The sequence below is a fragment of the Ictalurus furcatus genome, chromosome 8 (assembly GCF_023375685.1).
Source record: "Ictalurus furcatus strain D&B chromosome 8, Billie_1.0, whole genome shotgun sequence".
In the NCBI taxonomy this organism is placed as follows: domain Eukaryota; kingdom Metazoa; phylum Chordata; class Actinopteri; order Siluriformes; family Ictaluridae; genus Ictalurus; species Ictalurus furcatus.
Window position 1 is genome coordinate 22,147,476 of NC_071262.1, and position 23,284 is coordinate 22,170,759.

A 23,284-nucleotide genomic window follows, 5' to 3' on the forward strand; every position below is an offset into this window, starting at 1 on the left:
TTTTGTTCATGTTCTATTTCTTTCTTTCTGTTCTCTTCCTTCTTTAGTTCTTTTTCCTCTTTCTTCCTTTAGTTCAATTTCTTTCTTTTTGTTTCTTATTTTTTTTCTCTCTCGGTGTTTTCTTTTTCCTACTCTTGTTCTTTCTTCCTTCCTTCCCTTTTGTTGTCTGTCTGTCTGTGATGAAGCAGGTTATCTTCCTAAGCTTCTGGTGCCATGAATTAATCATTTCTTTCAGGATTCTGCCACTGGATGGCAACATCGAACAAAAATATCTCTCTGCTGAGGACCAATGGCGAGCTGAGGGAAGGCAGGAAAGGGCACGAGCGCCACGTTTGCGTCACGGTGTGACTCAGGTCTGAGCTTCTAAAGTCAACCTGCTGTTCAATATCAGAGCCACTTCCTGTAAGGAGAGAGCAGTGTAGCATCGTATATCTTCCAAGAGACATCGACACTGAGATGAGGGGAAAAGAGATGTATTTTAAAAATATCCACTGCTGTTACAATACACTTTCACCATATATACTTCTGCATAACGATAGAATTACAGTATCAGTATGCTTCGAGAATATTTAACATTTATACCATTCTGTAGTGTAAAAACATGAAACCACAAAGATATAGAGACGTCTCATTATGTACAGAGATGCAGGAAGAGGATGTGTGTGTGTGTGTGTGTGTGTGTGTGTGTGTGTTGATGATCTACAGCAGCAGCGATGAAAGTTCTCCACTACACAGGAGCATATTTTGTTTTTGATTCCTGCTCAGTGTCGGGGGTCATGTGGTGACTCTCGGTGCAGCCTGAGCACAGGAGGTCAGAGGTCACAGTCCAACAGAGCCGTTTCTCCTGCACAATGTCTCACAAGGGCCAGGGCAGATCGCTGAAGTCCACAGGGCCTCCGAGACCCGCGTCGGCCTCCAGCAGGCTCATGATGACGGCCATGGCTGCCTCGTCGTTACTGGGGCTGCTGGAGCCAGGCTCGTCCATGATGTCGATGCTCAGGTGCGAGTTATCACCTACAGAGCAAGAGAAAGAGTGACAGACATATCAGAACAGTATCTCTACACCACCTTTATGTAGATTTTCACTATAACAGCATGATGCAGAGTGTTTATTCCCCTTACAGCTAATTTATACTGGCTGTTAACTACGTGTATGCAAGATAGCCACCGTGTGTATATCCTGCAGTCGTTTGGTGTGTCGCTTGTCCATGCGCACAAGCACCACGTGACACTGTTTCCCCCAAATGAATAAACAAACTGCCATGTTAAATCGCACACTTGTGTACTATTCCGGATCGTTATTGTGAACCGACACTAACGCTTTAACTATTACGGCTAGTGTTTGAATTATAAAAACCCTTTTAAACCTACCGAAAGTTCTGCTTTGAGTGCCGGCCTTCTGCGTTTTTCAATGTACAGTTAGGGTTTCTGATTTGAGACGCAGGATCATGACCCCAATCACGTCGACGGCATAATTTTATAAAGACAAATGGTGCTCATCGGTCTGTTTAGCGATACTGTGTCACTTTTATCTGTTTATAGTTTATAAAGCTCTGGAACATCGGCGGGGAAAAAGTCCAACTTAAATGTACAGCTTAGCTTCCGACTCTTACAAAGCGCTGGCACTGGAGACTCCTTCCATAAACGTTACACGAAACGTCTCCTTACAGAAAATTTCACCAGATTATTGATTACACGTTTTTTAAAAACAAATCTGTTTGTGTAGCGTCTGCCGTACAAGTCTGTATGAATGAGCTGTTGCTATAGAAACAATAAGGTATTAGGATGAGCACATTAATATAAAACTGATTTGTAGCTGCAGTACTGTCAGAGCTGCTGTTAGGGAAAATTAATCAACACCTTCTGACCAATCAGATTTGAGAATTCAACAGCGCTGTGGTTTAATAACTTTATAAAGGTTATAGAAGTGTTCGCTTTAGTTATGAATTTAGAGCGTCATGAACTGCTTTTAGTGAACAACTATTTCATGTTGAAAATGTGCAAGTGTGGCTTGATTCCGACTGAGAGAGGTCATTTTATGCGTTTCATGGTTGCAACTGATACCAAATCAGAGGTGATGGTTAAACGAAAATATGCTCACTCATTATGGAGTTGTTGGAGTACGGGTATCCTATCGAGTCCGGTCCAGGTACCATTCCACTGGACGGCAGGTCTGGGGTTCCGCCATTTTGAATCTATAGAAAGACAAAAGAGTCATGAACTTACATCAACTACCATGCAGCATTTACTACTACTACTACTACTACTACTATTAATACTACTACTAATGATATGAGAAGCTTTTCGAAGCTTTGAATCAATTTGAACCAATTGCTTCGCAAAATGATTCACTGTTTCGAAGCGTCTGAAACACCACACGCTGGCGACACCTGCTGGTTAAGAGTGTAAAAGCAACGAGATCTAGGCCCAAACATAATGACACCTTTTATTGTTTTCCCCAAGTTCTCAAAATGTTCCCAAGTTCTCAAAATGTTCCCAAACAATCGACCTTGGTGTTTTTATTCCACCTGTTTTACAATACATTTCAAATGCCAAATTATCCACTTTTCCGCCAATACAGTAACCCTCAACATCTGGCCTTGTCTTGTTCATTTTCTAGTAAAATCTGATGGGATTTCATGTCAGGTGATTAACTAGGCATCCTGAAGTAAGCAGTGATCATGGATCAGTTAAAACACTAGTAGACACTGGTTCATGGGTTCACTTTGAGATCAACACCCCTCTAGTGGCAATCATCAGAGTTTCGAAACAGTAATGACGTAACGAAGCCTCGTTTGCTGAAATCACGTGACTCGTCCAATTTGATACATGCTTGGAACTACTGATTCGAAACAAAAGATTCGTAAAGGTTTCGAAGCTTCATGAAGCAGTGTTTCAAAAGTGGCCATCACCTCCTACTGCTGCTGCTACTACTGCTAACTATTTATATAGCATTTTTACAAAGAAAAGAAAAACTATTTCCAAGAGAAAGTAAAACAAAATTAGCACAGTGTATTTCAAAAGGAGTGATCATAAAGATTTGGTGAGAAAAAGAGTCAGTAAGTCAAAGAAAAAAGATGCCATGGCTGTAGAAATCTTACAAATGTGAAAATCACATGAAAAGAAATAAAATAATGTGTGAAAGTTTAAAAAAAAAAAAAAAAAAAAAAAAAAAGGACTCTTTTTTTCGTCATGCTTTTTGGGAGCATAACTTAATATATTGTTGTAATATACTTAATATACTGTTTTATCCAAAGATCTTAAGCTAATAAAAAAGATGATACACTCGTCGCTGATCTTTGGTTGTTAATGCACGAGTTCCACAGGTCACAGCTGCCAGAGCTGCTAGAAAAGATTTGATAAAAGGAAAGAAATGGATTTCCTCTCACTTTCTTGCCCCCCGGCGAGCAGGTGTCGGGCGGGGGAGTGCTGGTGATATTGAGCGGGCTGGAACCACAGCTAGATGGAGATGAGCCTCGAATCCTAGACAGGAGAAAGGAGAGACGTGTCAGAGAGAGAGAGAGAGAGGAGCGATTGGGAGATTTTTGTTAAGATGAATCCTGAAAGTCTTCTCTCACCTCTGGATCTCCATCACCTCTTCTGCGATTATGCGGCCGATTTTTCCCGCTCCGGGTCGCGTGCCTCCTGGGATGCCCGGGACCGTCTGGAGAGCCCGTTTCCCTCCACCTGCCAAAACAACTTCATCTAAGCACACGGCCAAAATACCATATTTTCTGCTGCAGGTTAATACTCCGTCAGTGTTACAGGCATAAACCCACATTTAATGGAAACTGATGCAGTGACTCATGGATTTAGACGTGAAGCTCTCTTAACAGCAAATCACCCAAATTTCGTCTCTTCTGGCTGTGTCGGATCTGCAACGTTCATTATTTCTTGCGCTTATGTTACTTCTGTGTATGTTTTCATATCCTAGTGGGGACCAAATGTCAGCACATAGGATAGAAATACGTGACTGTTTCGACCTTGTGGGAATATTTGGCTGGTCCCCATGAAGAAAACTGCTATATGCAACACATACACACAAAAAAAACCCTAAACCTGCCAAAGGTTTTCCTTGGTTTTGGTTATTGAGTTTAAGGTTAGGGTTAGATTTAGACACAGTATTAATTATGTCAGTGGAAGGTCCTCACAAGGAAATTAATGACAAGTAAGGAGTCATCTAGGCAACTATGTTTATCTGAATTTCTTGTTTTAGATTTGCTTTGAGAAACACGACAGAAATATCTGTTGCTAGAGACATTAATCCACGAGTTAGCACTTCTACAAGTATTTAGCCGCCCTGTGATGTGGCCCGAGCAGCAGTTTGATGTCGTGCCTGGCTTCATGTGCATCTCAAGCTGGTAGCTGTTGCATCATGATGGGTGAAGGCTAGCTAGTGGGTGGGAATTAGCAAAACTACCAAATTGGGAGAATACAGATTTTTTAAAATTAAATATTAAATAGTCTAACTAGCCAGAAAAGCACCACCTCCTAGCTTATTTGAACAAACTTGCCAGCCATAAAGATGAACTTTCTAGTTGGTCTTCATTAGCTAGCTAGCAGTGTTATTCAGCAAAAATATCCTAGGTGTGTCCTGTTTCAGAAAAACTGCTGCTTCTGGTTCAGAAGATAAATTAGTGGGATAGAGAGCGAATAAACAAATATGTCTGTGCTCCATGTGTTTTGTTTTTTTACTCCTAAACAACTTTAGCTTCAAATAACCTGTAGCAAATAATTGTTATAATCACTGTTTAGCCATTTTAACCACTCGCTCTCCTGAGTAAAGCTTAGGGTTATATCGTTTCAGCTTTGTAGAAGTCAGATTTAAAGCAAGTGATCTGGTGTGAGGGACCTGACCGTCTCCGGATGTCAGCACGCTGTCCATGCTCTGAGGCGAGGAAGCGGATTGAGGATAGCCGGCGTCCGTTCCTTCCAGCACGCCCCCTCTGCGAAACACCAGAAGATGTGTTTACAACAGGATGTTTACAGGTTATTACACAGCCTTTGTTGTACCTATACACTCTCTCTGACCTGTCTATCAATCACTTGCCTATAAGCATGTATTCGCCGGGTGGGGTTTTATTCATTGTCATGACAACAGGATAATAATATTCTGTAACACGACCCGTTTAGAGTTATTCGGGTTATAATTCCGAGTATAACTGGATTGTGAAAATAAACATGGGTTAGCGGTTACGTGCAGGGTTAACATCAACGCTTCTTACATTATATCTGCTGAAAGAGAGAGAGGGAGGACGAGTGATGGAGACAGAGAGAGGGGGAAACAGACAAAGGGACAGCTGGAGAAAGAGAGATAGCGATGGAGAGAAAAGTAAAGAGATCCTGACAGAGAGACGGGGAGGGAGAGAGAGAGAGAGAATTGGAGAGAGATACAGACAGAGGGAGAGAGAAAGGGACAGAGAGGGAGACAGTGATTGAGAGAGACAGAGAGAATATGTGAAGGAGAGAACCAGAGTGGGGGAGACAGAGAAAGGCAGAGAGCAAGATGGTGATGGAGAGAGACAGAGAATGTGTGAAAGAGAGAGAGAGAGAGAGAGAGAGATGGGGGAGACAGAGAAAGGGACAGATGGGGGGAGGGAGAGAGAGAGAGATACACAATCATCGCAAAACAGCAGCACAAAGCAATCATTCGCTGGTTAAGAAACCAGTCTAGCATTAGGTTCCTTTTTATGTTTCCTCAGATTTGTTTCTGGTTCACAAAATAGCAAACCGGGAATTAAAAAAAAGACAGAAAATAAAACTTTTCTTAACCGATTGGATAAGATCAGGTTTCATTTTGTTATCATTTGGGGTAGGTACCACCACAGGCCAAATTTTGACTGAGGGAAAGCCTTGGATGTTTGATGTAACATTACTGAAAAACAAGCGGTAGGTATTGAAGCAACTAGGGGCTGGAATTAAAAAGAAAAATGGTAAAAGCTGCTCTTTTGATCGTGTACAGTGTGTTAATTGTTCACGTCCTCCAGCAGTGATTCTATAGAGTTTAAAAACACCTACGTCACCACCACAGCTGATGTCACTGAGCCACTCTTTACCACCACCACGTTCGGGTCAGCGACATGCTCAGAACAAAACACCACCCTAATAACATGTGCTAACTGATGCACACGTGAGAGGGGGGCCAATACATTGTAGCCCAACTGTTTCTATGCACAGTCGGTAAATATACACCTAGGGAAGTTGCAGCTGGTAAAATTCCTCATGAGTCTAAGGGAAAGAGAAAAGCAGGGAGGGATCTTACGAGACCACGGTGTTGGTGGAGACGATGTACTCCACCTCTTTGGTCCAGGGGTTCATGAAGCTGAACCAGCGGCTTCGCAGAGTGATGAAGGAGCCGTCTTTGATCTTAAACTTATAACAGTTCGTGGTGATCTTTTCCCTCATCTGCAGAACTGAGAACAAGTCAGAGTTACCACCTTCCTGCGCTTTAGATCCTCTAGAGATCAAAGCAGTTACGCATGAAAACCGTAAACATCGGAGAAGGAAGTGACGGAATTAAACCTTGTCTGTGGCATTCGGCGAGATGTCCGATGTCATCCTGATGGAAATACTCGTAGAAGGACGTTCCCAGAAGCTCCTGAGGTAAATACGCTAGAATGGCCGTCGCTCTAAAAGGAAACGAACACCAGCGTAGCATTTAATGCCTTAAAGTATTTGATAGACCATAAAGGAGCGAGACGTAAACATATCGTCGCGGCACTGTCAGTGACCCCAACTCGTGTACACCATATACCTGATTCAGCACCTATGGAGCTGATTGAGACACACCCAGTGTCAAGAATAACAAAAATACAACGAATTAGCACATAATCGCTAAACATAGCCCAGATATTTCTTTACAAATATGTTGTTTAACATGTTTCAGGGAGGATGTGGATCAGCGTAGCCAAGAATAATCTTGCTTTGATCAAATATAGTAAACAAAAAATGTCCAGGACGTCTTATCAAATCCATAGATTTTATACAATGACGGTGAAAGAGACGAGGTCTGGCTCTCACCTCTGGTCGACGAAGACGAACTTGCCATCGATGGCGTGACGGGAGACGTACTCTGTGGGTTTGACGCGGATGTCCCCGTTCACCGGTTGATGCACCATGTGGGGGTGCAGACGGCCGATGGCCACCAGGCAGCTCAGGTTGCAGCCCTCGTTATCGGGCTCGTTGTCCTCGTCCATGCCCATCTTGGTAGGAGGCCAACTCTTCAGGTAACCCGTGCTGTGGATGGTGCAGAAGCTCTTCCGGTCTGCTGTTACGATAAAATCATACGTGTGTTAACTTCAATCAAATCTACTGCATTTGTAGTAAAGCTGGAAGAATATAAAATATGATTTTCTCCAACAGGAAACTATTGTATGTCCTTGGCTTTTTTTCCCCCCACAGTCACGTGATGTCTGAGTGAGAGCATCACCCATGCTGTTCTGTTTTACGTGAACAGACGGCTTCTGTCTACAATCAATATGCAACACACGATATGGGAGCAACAAATATTTTCAGTACACCAAAGATACCAGAGAAATTTCCAGCATGCAACCAGAGATATTCTGAGATTTTGAGAGTCTCTGCGGCAGAACCAAAAGGTCCAGGGTGTGGAGCTGAACCTGATACAATTCGTCCCTAGAAGCCTAACTCTTAACATGCTGTACAACAAGGAACCAACACACTTATCCAGCCTGAAACACACCGAAGTCCAGGGGGTGGAGACTTGAGTTCAGAGGAGGAAAAAAAAAAAAACAAAAAAAAAAAACCACACAACACACACACACAGAACAGCCACCTTTCTTCTTGGAGCAGGTGGAGGAGAAGTCTTTCTCCTCCATTTTGACAGACGGACGGTTGCACTTCATCCTGCAGAAGAAGGAGCGACGAGCTCCTGAGCAGAGCCTGGAGGGACCGGGAGTAATGTCAGTCTTTACAGGCAAACCAGCTAGGGACGAGAGAGAGAGAGAAACATGGAGAGCATGAGAGACAGAATGTGTGTGTGTGTGTGTGTGTGTGTGTGTGTGTGTGTGTGAGAGAGAGAGAGAGAGAGAAAGAAAATGCAGAGAGACAGAGAATGTGTGACGGAGATGGAGAGAGCGAGAGAGAGGGGGAGACCGTGAGAGAGAGACAGTGAGAGAGAGAGAGAGAGAGAGAGAGAGAGAGAGAGAGACAGAGACAGACACACAGACACATGCATCAAAGCTGGCAGAGCTTTAAAGATCTTTCCCTAACTTTCTGACCGGACCGTACGTGAACAGATCTGATGAAATCATACTTTTGGCATCGATGAGTCGTTCTCTCGGCGCCGTATCCGAGGACGACAGCTGCTCCTTCACTTTGGCGATGTCCTTCGGATGCAGGTAGTCGAACAGGCTCTGACCAATCAGATCGTTCTGCCAAAATGAAAGAGTGAAAGATTCGGTGCTGTGTGAGTGGCTAAAAATAAAATCTCATTATTACCAATTCAGAATCGTTACCTGGCTGTAGTTGAGAATTTTATACACAGACTCCGAGACAAACAGGATTTTGCCGCGATCACATCCCACGACGAAGAGGAAGCCATCAGCGGCCTGCCGAGGAGAAAACTCACGACTCAAAACAAAATTATAATAATAATAATAATAATAATAATAAACTTTATGGATATTTTGTAGGAACTCTCCAAACACCTACTTTCAATATCAAATGCTTCAGTTCGTCGTCGGATAAAAACGCCGGCTTGTAGTTGGCTTCTGTGTACGGGTTTGTAGCCCCTGAGACGCGAAAGAGATGCTTCAGGTTCACGCCAGTCAGGACGTACAGCGCATACACGTGTCGTGGGTTAAAGTGGACAGGAAGTGGGAGTTATTACCTCGTAACGTCTTCATGTGTTGCACGGCCATGCGCAGGACCGTCAGCTTGTCCAGCTTGCGAGACATAGCGTTGCACGTAGGCACTAACGACGCCAGTTCATCTATAAAACTGTTCATCTTATCTCTGCGCCTCTTTTCGATCTGACTGTGCGCTTCCCTGGAATGGAGCGTTGCTTTTATTCAAAATGAAATAAAACTGAAACTAAAATAATTAAAACTTTGAGATTGTGTCTACAGTATGGTCACAATTTTTATTTTTACATTTTGTTCATCTCAGTAGAAGTTGCAGTCTCCCATGTACACAGTCAAAAGTTTAGACACATTCATTCTTTATTTTTTTTTTGTGGTAACAAATGGAACAATGGAAATTATGTTGTGATAAAAAAAAAAAATCCAAAATAAATCAAAATAATTTAGTACTTTAACATCTTCAAAGAATAGAATTTCAGATATGAGATGCTTTTTAAAACAGTATTAAAGGAGTTCACACCTATGCTGGACACTTATTGAGTCGTCCATTTAAAAAAAAAAAAATTGTAAATAAAATATTAGTTGTCTAATGAAAGAAATGAATATGTTTGCACACTTATATTTTTGTCTACAACACCGATTTCAAACATTTAATCACACACCTTCAGATCAATAGGTTTTTAACATCATGAGAAACATTTCAGGCCAGTGTCTCCAAACTTCTGACTGGTAGTGTACATGAGTGTCTTTTTTATTAATTTTTTTGTGTGGTTAATAAACATTCCAATATATATTATTATAATTATAATTATATTTTACAGGTTTTTGTGGCGTGAGCTCTCATTTTCATTCCTGCTGCTTTCTTACCTGGCGTTTTTTATCCGACCCTGCTGGTCTTCTCTGAAATCAGAGCAACATTTTCATGTAAGCTTAATTTATTTATTTATTTTTAAATTATATTTACATACACACATATATACATAATATATACATATATGATATATAAAATAAATGTTTGTTAAATGGAGAGTGGTTTAGGACTCACCTTCCTAGCTGTTTATCTTTCTCCGTGTCCATACCATCACTAAGGATTAAAAAGCACAGAGATCGATTAGCTTTTTTTGAAGGCAACAACAACAGAGTCTTAAAATGTACACTTTATTTGAAAAATACAGAACAAGACATGATTATACGTACTCGAACATAAATCCATCGATTCTGGGGGGAAAAAAAGAAGAAAAAGAATCGTGTTAATAAAATGTAATGAAAATATTATCTACACTGACTAGTTTAACACTGTTAATAATCTGACTGATTGAAGCGGCACGACTGGATTTAAAACCCGCGTTCACCGTGCTCATGCTGCGTGACACTCAGATGAAAGCGCTATCTGCCCTCTTCCGCATACATGAGTATAGTGTAGATTGTCTGTGATCGACAAAGAGAATGAAAAAGATATTTGATCACCTAAGCTTTTACATAGCAATCAAGCAAAAAACTGATGCCAATAAAAATGATCTGTAATTACCACTTTATATATCAGTTATAAGTTAGCTGGCTAGTTACACTAGCTACGTGCGATAATGTTAGCTAGCTGGCTAGAGCTACATACACAACGCTAAACAAATTATCTGAGCATTTGTCTGTGACACGTGTGGTTTTATTTTAACGTTCTGTTGAATAATAAACGTCTTCTGTACATATCTACATTGGCTAAACAAGCTGTATTTCCATCCACACATTTTTATGTGAATTTTAGGATATCACATTTGGAAAAAAAAATTAAACCAAAAAAGGTGGATGGAAACACCAGATGTCAATAAAATCTCCAAAATGCGCATAAAAACATGAGTGATCAGTTTAGGCGGATAATATTTTTTTATTCGTTAAGTAGACATGCGCATAAACTATGACGGAAAGACATTTTACCGAATAAACTCCTATGTGCGTCAAAAAAAAGAGTCATGTGACTTTGCCTGAACAAATCATGCGATTGGATAACTGGCTCAGAAAAGTAAAAATGCTGGAGCGCGAGATGCGTCAGTTTCCCCAGAAGCGAACATGATGTTCTCTTGAACACACGGGATGGAAACGGTGCTTTATTCGCAGATGTTTTATGAGATATTCCAATTTTCCGCAAAAGTTAAATTCGCAACTTGGATGGAAACATAGCTACAGTTAACGAGGCAGATGTAGCTCGCACGTAATGGCACCACAAACTTCTGTTCCTATTTACAGAGAGATGTTCTGGAATTTGTGAAAACAGTGACTGAAACTGGTCGCTTAAATCAATCAAGTAGAATATTTAAAAGCATGATGATGAGGGACAAATTCTCCTTCTCACCTTCAAGAAGACTGATAGCTAACGAGCTAACGTTCTCCTCATTACAGCCCGACAGAATTCACAAGCTTTTTTTCCAACCTGCTCACGTGCTAATTACTTTGGTTTGGAGTTTCGATAATGGAGTAACGCGCATACACAGTATGTACATGGTTAATTCAGAATCAACAAAAATTTGTGTGTGTATGTATGTATGTATGTATGTATGTAGGTGTGTGCATGCGCATGCTCACTGGTACTCGGTGGCACTGCCCTTCCTCTTGCGTGTGTAGTCCATGCTCGGCGTGCCTACAGAACTACTGATCAACTCTGTGGAACTGGGAGACATGAAGTCGTTCATCGTGGAGGAGATGTCCATTCTTTGGTCCGCCATTAGATCATCTGAGAGAGAGAGAGAGAGAGAGAGAGAGAGAGAGAGAGAGAGAGAGAAAGAAAAAGAGACCAATGTCGCTTTGGCTACACAAAAATATACCTACAAACAGCGATTAAGGGGGCCAAGCACTTTTGGCCCCACCCCATAGCGAAGGCAGATGACCATCAGTGCTTATTCCCATGGTGATAAGCTAAATTTGAAGGTAATATTTTCTTGTACATATGATTCCCCGTTTTAATGGACATTTGCACAGAAAATGACGAGTCATTTCACACTTTTTTGTACAATAATTAGTGTATTAATAGTGTATTTTATTAAAAGAAAATTGCCTGCAGGGGGTTTAACTCGCATCAGAAATAAGATCATGGCTGTAACGCGAGCCGAACAAACTCACCACGTGAACCCCGATGCTGGTTTTCCTACAACAGGTCTGGCAGCAGCGTCCTGAAATCAGAAAGAAAAATATTGACGTTTAATACTTTTAACACACTAAAGCGGCCAATTTCCATCTAATCACCAGTTAATCCACCCATTTTTTTACATAGACGATATATAGGATATATGTAAATATATTAACCCTATCCATCCATCCACCAATCTATTTACCCATTGATCTACCCATCCACCCACCCACTATCTGTCTACCCACCCATCCACCGATCTATTTACCCACTGATCTACTCATCCACCCACCCACTATCTGTCTATACACCGATCTATTTACCCATTGATCTACCCATCCACCCACCCACTATCCGTCTATCCACCCATCCACCAATCTATTTACCCATTGAGCTACCCATCCACCCACCCACTATCCGTCTACCCACCCATCCACCGATCTATTTACCCATTGATCTACCCATCCACCCACCCACTATCCGTCTATCCACCCATCCACCAATCTATTTACCCATTGAGCTACCCATCCACCCACCCACTATCCGTCTACCCACCCATCCACCGATCTATTTACCCACTGATCTACCCATCCACCCACCCACTATCCGTCTATCCACCCACTGAGCTACTCACCCACCCACCCACTATCTGTCTATCCACCAATCTATTTACCCATTGATCTACCCATCCACCCACCCACTATCTGTATGTCTATCCACCCATCTATCTCTCCAGCCACAAATCTGTTTCCCCATCTATCCATCCACCCATCCATTTACCCATTTATCTACCCATTCCCCACCCATCTATTTATCAACCCGCCTGTCTATCTACCCCTAAATCTATTTAACTTTCCACCCACTATATTACAAACCCACACAACTATCTACATTTCCCCATCTATCCATCCGCCCATCTAACTACCCATCCGCCCAACTATTTACCCATTTATCTATCCATCTACCAATCCATTTAATGATACACCCATCCATTTCCCCATCTATCTATCTATCCCACTCATTCAATATAATCATATTATCACACTTCAAATTTTATTTCCTCCTTAGCGGGCAGAATTTACACGGGAGTCTCTTAAACTCTGGCATGACTGATAGTTCAGAAGGAAACAGTACGGACTAATCTGAATCATGAGAAGAGAGTGAACAGATCCGGAACAGAGCCCCAGATCCAAGAGAATGTCTGATTACCTTTAGTACTGAACATTTAAATCACATGGCAAACATTCCTGTTATAAACCTGCTCACAAACGGCATTTAAGAATTCTCACATGAGAACCTGTCAATCACATGGGACTCATTGTGTGTCCTACAGCATTTGAGAGAGAGGATCAGATTCCTGAGGTCAGGTTTCATACAGAACCTAAAAGTCCTGTGCCGAGCTGCTCTAAAATGTTCCCCTAGTCTTAATTAACTGAAGTGCCCGAGCTGCTTCCACAAATTCAGGCTCAGGAAAAGTAAGTCATCTAGGATTTTTAATTGATACTGTGCTTGAAGATAAATGGCACAGTGAAGAAAAAAAAAACAACTGATTATTAACCACTAACCATACCTTTATCCCAAACCAAAATCCTGTGGTCACAGATAAAACACATAAAACAATAAAAATAAAAATAAAACAAAAAGGTAGGTAGGGTGGGTATTAAGTGAGAAACTGAAAAATATCAACTCCTCTGTCCTGAAGACCTACAGCTTTACCTCTGACTGTTACTGGAGATTCCTTCCATAAATATTAAATAAACATCACCTCCTGACCAATCAGAATCCTTAACTGCTTTCAAAGCAGCACCAATCCTTTCAGATCAGTATTCCACCAGTGTCGAAAGACTTCCAGGTCATTTTAGCCCACGCATTGACTGACCTGGTCGTGTTTCACTTTCTGTTCCAAACAATGCAGAACGTTTTCCATTAACCTGATACACGATTTGGGAAGGTCCATCTAATTGTCAGAGTTTTTCATTATTTCATCATCATCACCACCACACGGACCTTACAGTCATCATCCTGTAATGTCTGAGTGTCTGTGTTGCGTTCAGCTTGGACACAAAACACGGTCTCAATAGCTCATCATGAAAGATCGTCAGATAAAGATGAAAATCGATGTGAGCTAGCTAGCCAGCTTCTTCCTCATCTATTTATAGCTAGCGGAACAAAAAAAAGAGCCTGTTTTCCTTTCTGTGGAAAAGTTTAACGGAATATACAAAAAGCTGCAGTTTTGGCCAAGTTATGATGACTTCGCACTGTGAAGTGCTTCAGGTTTTAGTTTTTAATGAAAAAATATCTGAGAAGTATCAGTATCGATATCAGCCGATACGCAATGTTTCGGTATCGGAAAAAAAGAAAAAGTCGTATTGTGGCATCTCTACTTATTACCTTTCGTTTGGATGCTTAATAGCAAATGTAATTGTTTTGTTTAATTAAAATGAAATAAAACTACACAGTAAATGTTTAGAAGAAATCGAAGAATATGAACTACATTTTTAAAGTCTAGATCGTGATGAAAATCGAGCAGTGAACTGAATTACAGCCTCACGCTTCATAACATAACCTGTTTAACAGCAAACATGTCGAACCTGCCTCTTCCATGTTTATCCCCCCCAATTAATCTAATCCATAATGAACACACAAGTCCAGTACACAAATGTAACACAACCTGACATATTAATATACACTGGAGTATATTTTTGGGACACCGTGGTACTGTATAGATCAGAATTCACTGCTTGTTTCTCCTTAAAATGTGTTCCACCTACACGTGTTTAAACCGCAGACACAAATAAAGACACATTCCTTCCACTCTATAGGCCTGCTTCTGTTTTAAAAATCAACAAAACAAAATCCCATCCAGACACTGCAGTGAGACAGCGAGGTGTTGCTTAAAGCTGGGACGGAAAAAAGTGAAGAAAAACTTCAAACACGAATGTAAACTTCGATAAAGCAATATTTTCCTTAATCGACATCTTCTCAGCAGGACCAGGTGATATGACGATATCGCGATAACATCGTGATAAATGGGGTCACGATACACTTTTCTGAATATGGTGATATCTTTTTGTGCGATCTGTGTGCGCACATTTCTCAGAACCGGATACGAACTCATTTATTGGTAAATCATTCGCAGGAGCATTTACACAAGAAGGAATGTGGCGTTAATGAAAAGCCATCTAGCTAGAAAAATGTTCGTATCCAACGTTTCCCTACCGAGTTCGAGACCAGCTTCGAATCGTAGATTTTATACGCGGATTACAGTGTAAAGTCTACCGTAAATCATTTATTTATTTCAATGGCGCACCAATTTACTTCAAAAATGAAGTCTAGACGTTCAGTGAGGACAAAAAGTTACATTTGCGGTTGATTGGAAGATACAATGAACAGCCAAAAGTATGTAGACACCTTACCTTGTAGCTGAATGAACACGAATCCCCACAGGCATGCTCCGAAATCTAGTGGAAAGCCTTCCCAGAAGAGTGGAGCTTATTATAAACAACAAAAGGGGACTAAATCTGGAATGAGATGTTCAACAAGCACATATGGGTGTGACGGTCAGGTGTCCACATACTTTTGGCTGTATAGTGTACGGTATGTTTCAAAAATTAGCAGCTGCACACTGGAGCGGAACTCATACTCTTACATAGAAAGGTGTGTATATAAGCGTAGATTTAACGCTTCAAAGTAATTACGATACAATTATGAAGCCTTTTTTGTATTTTTTTTTTTAATTCCCTCATCATAACTATATTCACATTAGGTTAAAAGGTACAAAAGATGAAAATCTGACAAAAGACGTTTCTGCAATGGAAATTACAATCCCAATTCCAAAAAAGTTGGGACGCTGTGTAAAATGTAAATAAAAACAGAATGCAAAGATTTGCAAATCTCATAAACCCATATATTATTCACAATAGAACAAAAAACATATCAAATGTTTAAACTGAGGAAATTTTAAGAAAAAAAATAAGTAATTTTTAATTTGATGGCTGCAACACGCCTCAAAAAAGTTGGGACGGGGGTAACAAAAGGCTGGAAAAGTGAGTGTTACTAAAAAGAAATAGCTGGAGGTTAATTGGCAACAGGTCAGTAACATGATTGGGTATAAAAAGAGTATCTTAGAGTCTTTCAGAAGTAAAAGACGGGATGGATTCTGGATGGAAGCACGTGTTGCTCTAAAACCTGTATACATACACACCATTAAACATGACATGTTTTCTATGTTCTATTGTGAATAACATGGGTTTATGAGATTTTGCAAATCACTGCATTCTGTTTTTATTTACATTTTACACAGCGTCCCAACATTATTGGAATTGGGGTTGTAAGTATCACGATATCCACACTGAAAAAAGATAAATAAATCAAAATAAAAATCCATGAAAAACCATGAGTTCAATTGTAGTTTATTTAATATCAATTAAAATAAAGACTTAAAAAGGAAAGAGAAAAAAATTAATAAAATGGTAATAAAATTAAAATGTTTACAATTTTGTATGCATAAAAAAATTGTACTGAATTTGTAAATGTTAACTTTTTTTTTTTTTTTGGATAAACACAGAGGAGTCTACCGGAGATTAAAGAACAGCTTTACTAATTTTTTCTATAACTAGCTAGCTATTGTACCCTTGTAGCTGAACTAAGCAGAGCACGTGTATAAACGTGTGTGTTTTCTCTCTCTTGCCCCACCCTTCTCTCTCTGTCTTCCCCTCTCTCTCTCTCTCTCTCCCCCCCCTCTCCACACTGCTGCACCTTTAACAGGCATGGTCTTGGGAACATTGTGTCCCCTCAAGCCAGTACTGCATCTCGTGCACACACACACACACACACACACACACACACACACACGGTAGTTACACATTTAACACGGGTGCCGTTTATCCCAGCGCATGTCCTGCATGATCCGTATGGAACAGCAACAAAACAGCTGTGATTCCTTGTATCTCTATTTTATTCCATGTAATACAAGCTCTAATATCAGCTGATAGTTTAAAGTTGATTTGAATCAAACTTTTAGCACCATGGAGTCACCGTGACACACCGGTACACGCCACTTTAGTACTTCAAAATGATCCAAAACATCACGTCTCCTGTTTTAAACCATTAAAACTCTTTACAAAAGCATTAAAATTGTACTAATCCACTAGCATTTTATTTTAAACCGCGCATGATAAATATGAATTTTTTCAGCACAGAGAACTCCACGTGCGTTCTAAATAAACATACAACAGTCAGGCGCAAAAGTCTGCACAACCTTTAAAAAGCAGAGATCATAAACTGATTATCATCGATTCATGATTTAGAGCTGGGCTGATATGATGGGGAAAAAGTTGTTAGTTGTTTTTTTGTTGTTGTTTTTTTTTTTAAAATCACAATGTGGTTCTCAAAGACGTTTCTATGATACACGTTATGCAACACGATATGTATTAGGTTTTCTAGAAATACGGCCAGCAAAACAGTACTACGATACATTTTTTAAAAATTTATAAAATAAAATAAAAAAATTAAACACCCTGTTTGATGGTAGTTTATTTAATATCTGTTACAATAAATATTTTTTTTAATTTTCTATTTAAAAAATTACATTTGATTTATAAAAGAATTAAACCAACCAACAAAAACAATTAAAATAAATAAGAACATATATATTTAACAGTGAAAAGGAGAAAAATCTGTAAAAATGGTAACATTACTAATTTAAAGATAAAAAATACTAAGATTTTTATTTTCTGTCTAAGCTGCTTCCAGACAGTTATTAATTAAAAACAAAAATAAATAAAAAGATAGAAACGATCTCAACAACAAAAAAAAAGACTGTAAAACTATTTATCACAATATCAACATCATATGATATTAAATTTATAATAAAATAATATCCAAAAAAGGACACACAAACTGGTATGTAAAAATTCATTCATATTTTTAAACTGATGGCTCATAGCAAGGCGACTTTAACTCGGATCGTTTATGAATTAACGCTACGTCAAAGTGAACAAAGTGGGTGGCTTGATCGATGAGAGGATACAAAATCGTATCGTATCGTAGCAGATTCAGTGGCATCGTCAAATATCGAATCGTATCGAGTGGAAGCCCGATGTTTATAACTCTACTTAGAAATAGCTAAAGCCCTATTTGGACGGAATTAAATTTTCACGATCAAATAGAAAGAACTTTACTGCAATTAGTCAACTAGCGTGTGTTAGGATTTCTCATAATAATTAGGAAAATAAAATCTAAAAAATAGCAGTAATGTTTGCTTCTTGCTTTAATGTTGTTTACATGGTTGTGGTACAACTTTTTTGGCGATTGTTTTGCAAGATTTTCAGATTCAGTTTATTGCATCTTTTGTAAATTGTAAAACAGCTGATTTTATTTTTTTCCCCCCTATTTAGAAAAGCATGGGGATGCAAACTTTTGCACTCAACTCTCTCTCTTACTGATCATCTAAATTACCCCATTAACACTGATCGTATAATATGTTTTGATTTTCTTTCCTAAACATTCTATAAGTTTATGAGCAATTTGTTTTTTAAAGTAAACCAATAAAATGCATTTTTCTGTTTAAGAAAAACAGAAATGTGAACTCAAGTAACAAAATGGTCATTTTATATTAAAAAAAAAAAAAAAAGAACAAACTTTAAGAAAAGTCAATTTTTGTCAAGGAAAAATATATATAAAACAAATGTAGTCTTTTTTGTAAATTTTTGCCCTGAAAACAAAAAGTGCACATGTCTGTCTACAACAACTTCTGAAAAAAAGGTTAATTTTTCTATAGAACACATTTTAAAAACAAACAAAAAAAGGTCCATATTTGTGAAGGAAACTTCTTGAAAGCAAAATTTTTTACTTTTTTTTTATCTAGGAAAAAAATTAACAAAAAAGTGGTCTTTTTCCCCCTGAAAGCAAAAATGTAAATGTTTGTAAAAACAAACAAACAAAAAAACTTCAGTTAAAAAAGGTAATAAATAAAAATTAAGAACTTTTGGTGAAAAATATTTTTAAATCACCTTTCTATCAAGAACAAAATTTTTAAATAAACAAAAAGGTCCATTTTTGCCTAGGAAAAAAATTCTGAAATAAGTCAATTTTTATCTAGAAAAAAAGGAAAATAACGTGTCAGTCTTTGTCTAGAATACCGTCCACACTAGTGTGATTTTAACTTGGTGAATTATCCTGCATTATTAATATGTATATATTCATTTTGTTATCTTAAACCAATTTTAATCTTAGGAAAATAAGTGTATACTTTCTGTACAAACCCAAACCAAAGCCCAGAAGCAGCCCACAGCACTGACAGTAGATGGAGGTGTACAGTACAGTACAGCAGAATAGAGTAGATGGAGGTGTACATTAGGTGGAGGTGTACAGTAGAATAGAGTAAGTGTAGGTGTACAGTACAGTAGATGGAGGTGTACAGAACAGTACAGTAGAAGAGAAGATGGAGGTGTACAGTACAGTAGATGGAGGTGTAGGTGTACAGTAGATGGAGGTGTACAAAACAGTACAGTAAAATAGAGTAGATGGAGGTGTACAGAACAGTACAGTATAATAGAATAGATGGAGGTATACAGAACAGTAGGTGGAGGTGTAGGTGTACAGTAGATGGAGGTGTACAGCACAGTACAGGAGAAGAGTATCTGGAGGTGTACAGAACAGTAGATGGAGGTGTACAGAACAGTACAGGAGAACAGTAGATGGAGGTGTACAGAACAGTAGATGGAGGTGTACAGAACAGTAGATGGAGGTGTACAGAACAGTAGATGGAGGTGTACAGAACAGTAGATGGAGAAGAGTAGATGGAGGTGTACAGAACAGTACAGGAGAAGAGTAGATGGAGGTGTACAGTACAGTAGATGGAGGTGTACACTAGAATAGAGTAGGTGGAGGTGTACAGTAGATGGAGGTGTACAGTACTGTAGAGGAGGTGGAGGAGATTCACTGGCTTTATTTCGCCTCTTTTATAAATAAAAGAGCTTTTAATGCTGAAATGGAAGTGTAGCACATTCACACATTCCCTCAGTCATGAAAACTGGCTGGTAAATCTTTATCCAAGTCAAGAGTAAAGCAGAATAAAGCCGCCACACAGTGAAGAAGCGGCTGCGTGTGTACACTTGGGTAACGTTTACCAGTGAAATGTCACTAACGCTCCACCTCCTCCTCCGGCTGCTGCTGCTGCTGCTGAAAAATCAACATCTATACCACTCTGAGAGTAAAGAAACACCATTACCAATACCGAATCTCCCTTACCTCACATAACAATCACATCATAAACTCAGCATACTCACCCGAGGCGTAAACCAGCATCACATTAAAGTTGCTAAAGGTTACTCAGCTAGCTGGCGCTCTGTATGTGGTTCAGAGGGGACCGTGACATAAACACAAGTCTCTGACCTACTTTTCTTCTTCCGTCGGGCCACTAACCTACATTTTTCAGCCAATTGCGTCTTCCAAACACCGCGTGCACGTCCGTGGACCAACCAGTATGCAGCTTTCGAACCGCGAGCGCATGATTGGCACTCGTAGGGACCAATCAGAACAAAGGGTTGGTCCTGACAGTTAAAAGACATGGCTGTTGGTTTACAGTCAGCAGCAGTTAAAATGACAAAACAAAAAGGAGTGTTTTCGGTGTAGCACAGTTACATGTTATTTATTAACTCATACTAATGTTTTAAGTGGATTTATTATAGGTAGAAATGTAGTATAAAAACCATAAAATGTCATAAACGGAATAAGCCTCAAGCAAACACACACACACACATACAGAAAAAGGAAATGAGCTATTAATCATTTACGACATTATACACATACACCGCATTTCACGTAAGTCTTCCTCAAAATTGTTATTAAAACATACACAGTTATAACCAAAACACTGCATAACTTAAATGAAAAAGTAAAATCAGTGTAATGGTAAAAAAACAACAACAACAACAACAACAATAGGCTACAGCAGGTTTCACTCTCATAACATTTTATGATCACAAGTAACAAAATGGCGTCTCCCTTTCTGACCATGATACTGTATGTAAGGATTACAACCACATCTAGGTGCTGATGTTATAGGAAAATCATCAGCGACGATGTAGTGTGGTTTAGTGGAGTTACTGTTACTGACCGGAAGTGCATTATTTTCACATAACAGCACGTCTCGAAGTGTTTTACTCCTCTTACACCACAGCAATTTGCCAACGATTAGAAATTGTACTGTATTAATGAATGATACATAGTGCTTGTTGACCATTTAATATTGAGGAATGTCTGTGAAGCTGTCCCACTTCTTACATTATGGCAGCGATAAACAGTAATTCCCTCATTCCCTCATCAGTCTCTCTTGTTTCTTCGATCTTGAACATGAACTTGATAAACCGATTTTGAGAAACCAGAAACTCCCCTGAAGACTTTCTTGAGGCAGAAAATTTACTGACTGTTACAAAGCACTTACACTGGAGACTCCATAAATCCATCAATGTCAAATAAGCTCTAATAGTTTGTATGCTGACACTTTTCATTTATAACTGCATCCAACCCTTTTCATATGCTCTGAACACCATTTCTGTACTTCACTTGTTACATTGAGCCTCACATATTGGCCTAGAGGGTTGAAAATCCTTTAATTTCCTTAAATTTCCCTCTTTATTTATTTTGCCATTTTACATTTTCCTCTGTTCACCCAGAAACCATGGGGGGTGCAAACTTTTGCACTCAGTGTATGTTTAGATGTATATTATAGGTTCCACTGTAATATTAATGTAAATGTAAATATTCAATTCAATTCAGTTGTATTTGTATAGCACTTTTAACATTGGACATTGTCTCAAAGCAGCTTTACAGAAACATATAAACACAGGATACAGATTTTAAGTGTGTGAATTTATGCCTATTGAGCAAGCTGGTGGCGACAGTGGCAAGGAAAAACTCCCTAAGATGAAATGAGGAAGAAACCTTGAAAGGAACCAGATTCAGAAGGGGAACCCTTCTGAATAATAACGGATAGTGTGAAAGTAAAAGAAAGTTCATTATGGTTTTAACATGATGGCAGGTCATAGAAGACCAAAAGTTCGCTTAGGTACTGTGGCACTAGACCATTCAGTGCTTTATAGGTCAGTAGTAGTATTTTATAATCAATGCGATATTTTACTGGGAGTCAATGCAGTGTGGATAAGATAGGGGTGATGTGGTCATACTTTCTGGTTCTAGTAAGGACTCTTCCAGCTGCATTCTGGACTAACTGGAGTTTGTTTATGCACCTACTGTAACATCCAGACAGTAAGGCATTACAATAATCCAGCCTAGAGGTGACGAAAGCATGAACTAATATTTCTGCATCATGTAGTGACAATATATTTCTTATCTTAGCAATATTTCTGAGATGAAAGAAGGCTATCCTAGTAATATTATCTACATGAGTGTTAAATGAAAGATTGGAGTAATAATCACACCAAGATTTTTTACTGCTGTACATGATGAAACAGAAAGGCCATCTAGAGTTACTATGTAATCATAAAGCTTACTTCTATCACATGTGGTCCTAGTACTTCTGTCTTGTCAGAATTAAGTAAAAGGAAGTTAATAAGCATCCAATGTCTAATGTCCTTTACACATTCCTCAACTTTATTAAGATGATGTCTGATGTCTGTCATCTGGCTTTTGCAGAAACATACAACTGTGTATCATCAGCATAACAGTGGAAGCTAATTCCATGTTTACAAATAATTTGACCCAGACGTAGCATATATAAAGTAAAAAGCAGTGGGCCTAAAACAGAAGCTTGTGGAATACCAAATTTAACCTCGGTATGCGTGGAGAAGTCACCAATTACATCTACGAACTCATAGCGATTGGTCAAATCAGACCGGAACCAGGAGAGGGCTGTTCCCTTAATGCCATTTTCTAGACTATCAAGGAGAATAGTATGATCAATAGTATCAAAAGCTGCACTAAGGTCAAATAACACAAGCAAGGAGACACAACCCTGATCAGAGGCCAGTACTGGGTCATTTACTACTTTAACTATGATGAGGCCTAAATACTGACTGATACAGTTTAAGAATCTTATTCCTATGTAGGTACGAGCATAGCTGCTGTGCTACAACCTTTTCAAATATCTTGGAGAAAAAGGGGAGATTTGATATTGGCCTATAGCTGGACAATTGACAGGGATCGAGGTCAGGTTTTTTAATCAGGGGTAATCAGATAAACATGATAAGGCCTGTTCTATGGTTTGGTGTCATCAGATGCACTTTAAATACATATGTCGTGCCACATACTATAATATAATATAATATAATACTTCTTGTAAAATGACCTTTTCGTAAGTCTAACAGCTCATTACAAAACTCTT

At 39.2% G+C, this 23,284-nt stretch overlaps 1 protein-coding gene across 2 annotated transcripts; it reads right to left on the reverse strand.

Moving 5' to 3' along the window:
* Positions 1 to 34: 34 nt before the first annotated feature.
* Positions 35 to 20,373, reverse strand: bmal1a (basic helix-loop-helix ARNT like 1a). 2 transcript variants are annotated; one of them, XM_053631482.1, is made up of 19 exons: positions 20,229 to 20,373; positions 11,931 to 11,980; positions 11,397 to 11,544; positions 10,020 to 10,040; positions 9,868 to 9,906; positions 9,690 to 9,722; positions 8,852 to 9,009; positions 8,674 to 8,753; positions 8,478 to 8,570; positions 8,276 to 8,393; positions 7,796 to 7,945; positions 7,021 to 7,264; positions 6,523 to 6,629; positions 6,263 to 6,413; positions 4,858 to 4,946; positions 3,579 to 3,687; positions 3,390 to 3,483; positions 2,102 to 2,195; positions 35 to 1,014 (listed from the first exon to the last, which is right to left on the reverse strand). In XM_053631482.1, exons 3-19 carry the CDS (start codon positions 11,534 to 11,536, stop codon positions 857 to 859), a joined length of 1,878 nt encoding a protein of 625 aa, XP_053487457.1. In that variant the 5' UTR covers positions 11,537 to 11,544; positions 11,931 to 11,980; positions 20,229 to 20,373; the 3' UTR covers positions 35 to 856. The 2 variants fall into 2 exon arrangements, with proteins under 2 accessions (XP_053487457.1, XP_053487456.1); XM_053631481.1 differs by having other exon boundaries at positions 7,021 to 7,267.
* Between the last annotated feature and the right edge of the window lie 2,911 nt (positions 20,374 to 23,284).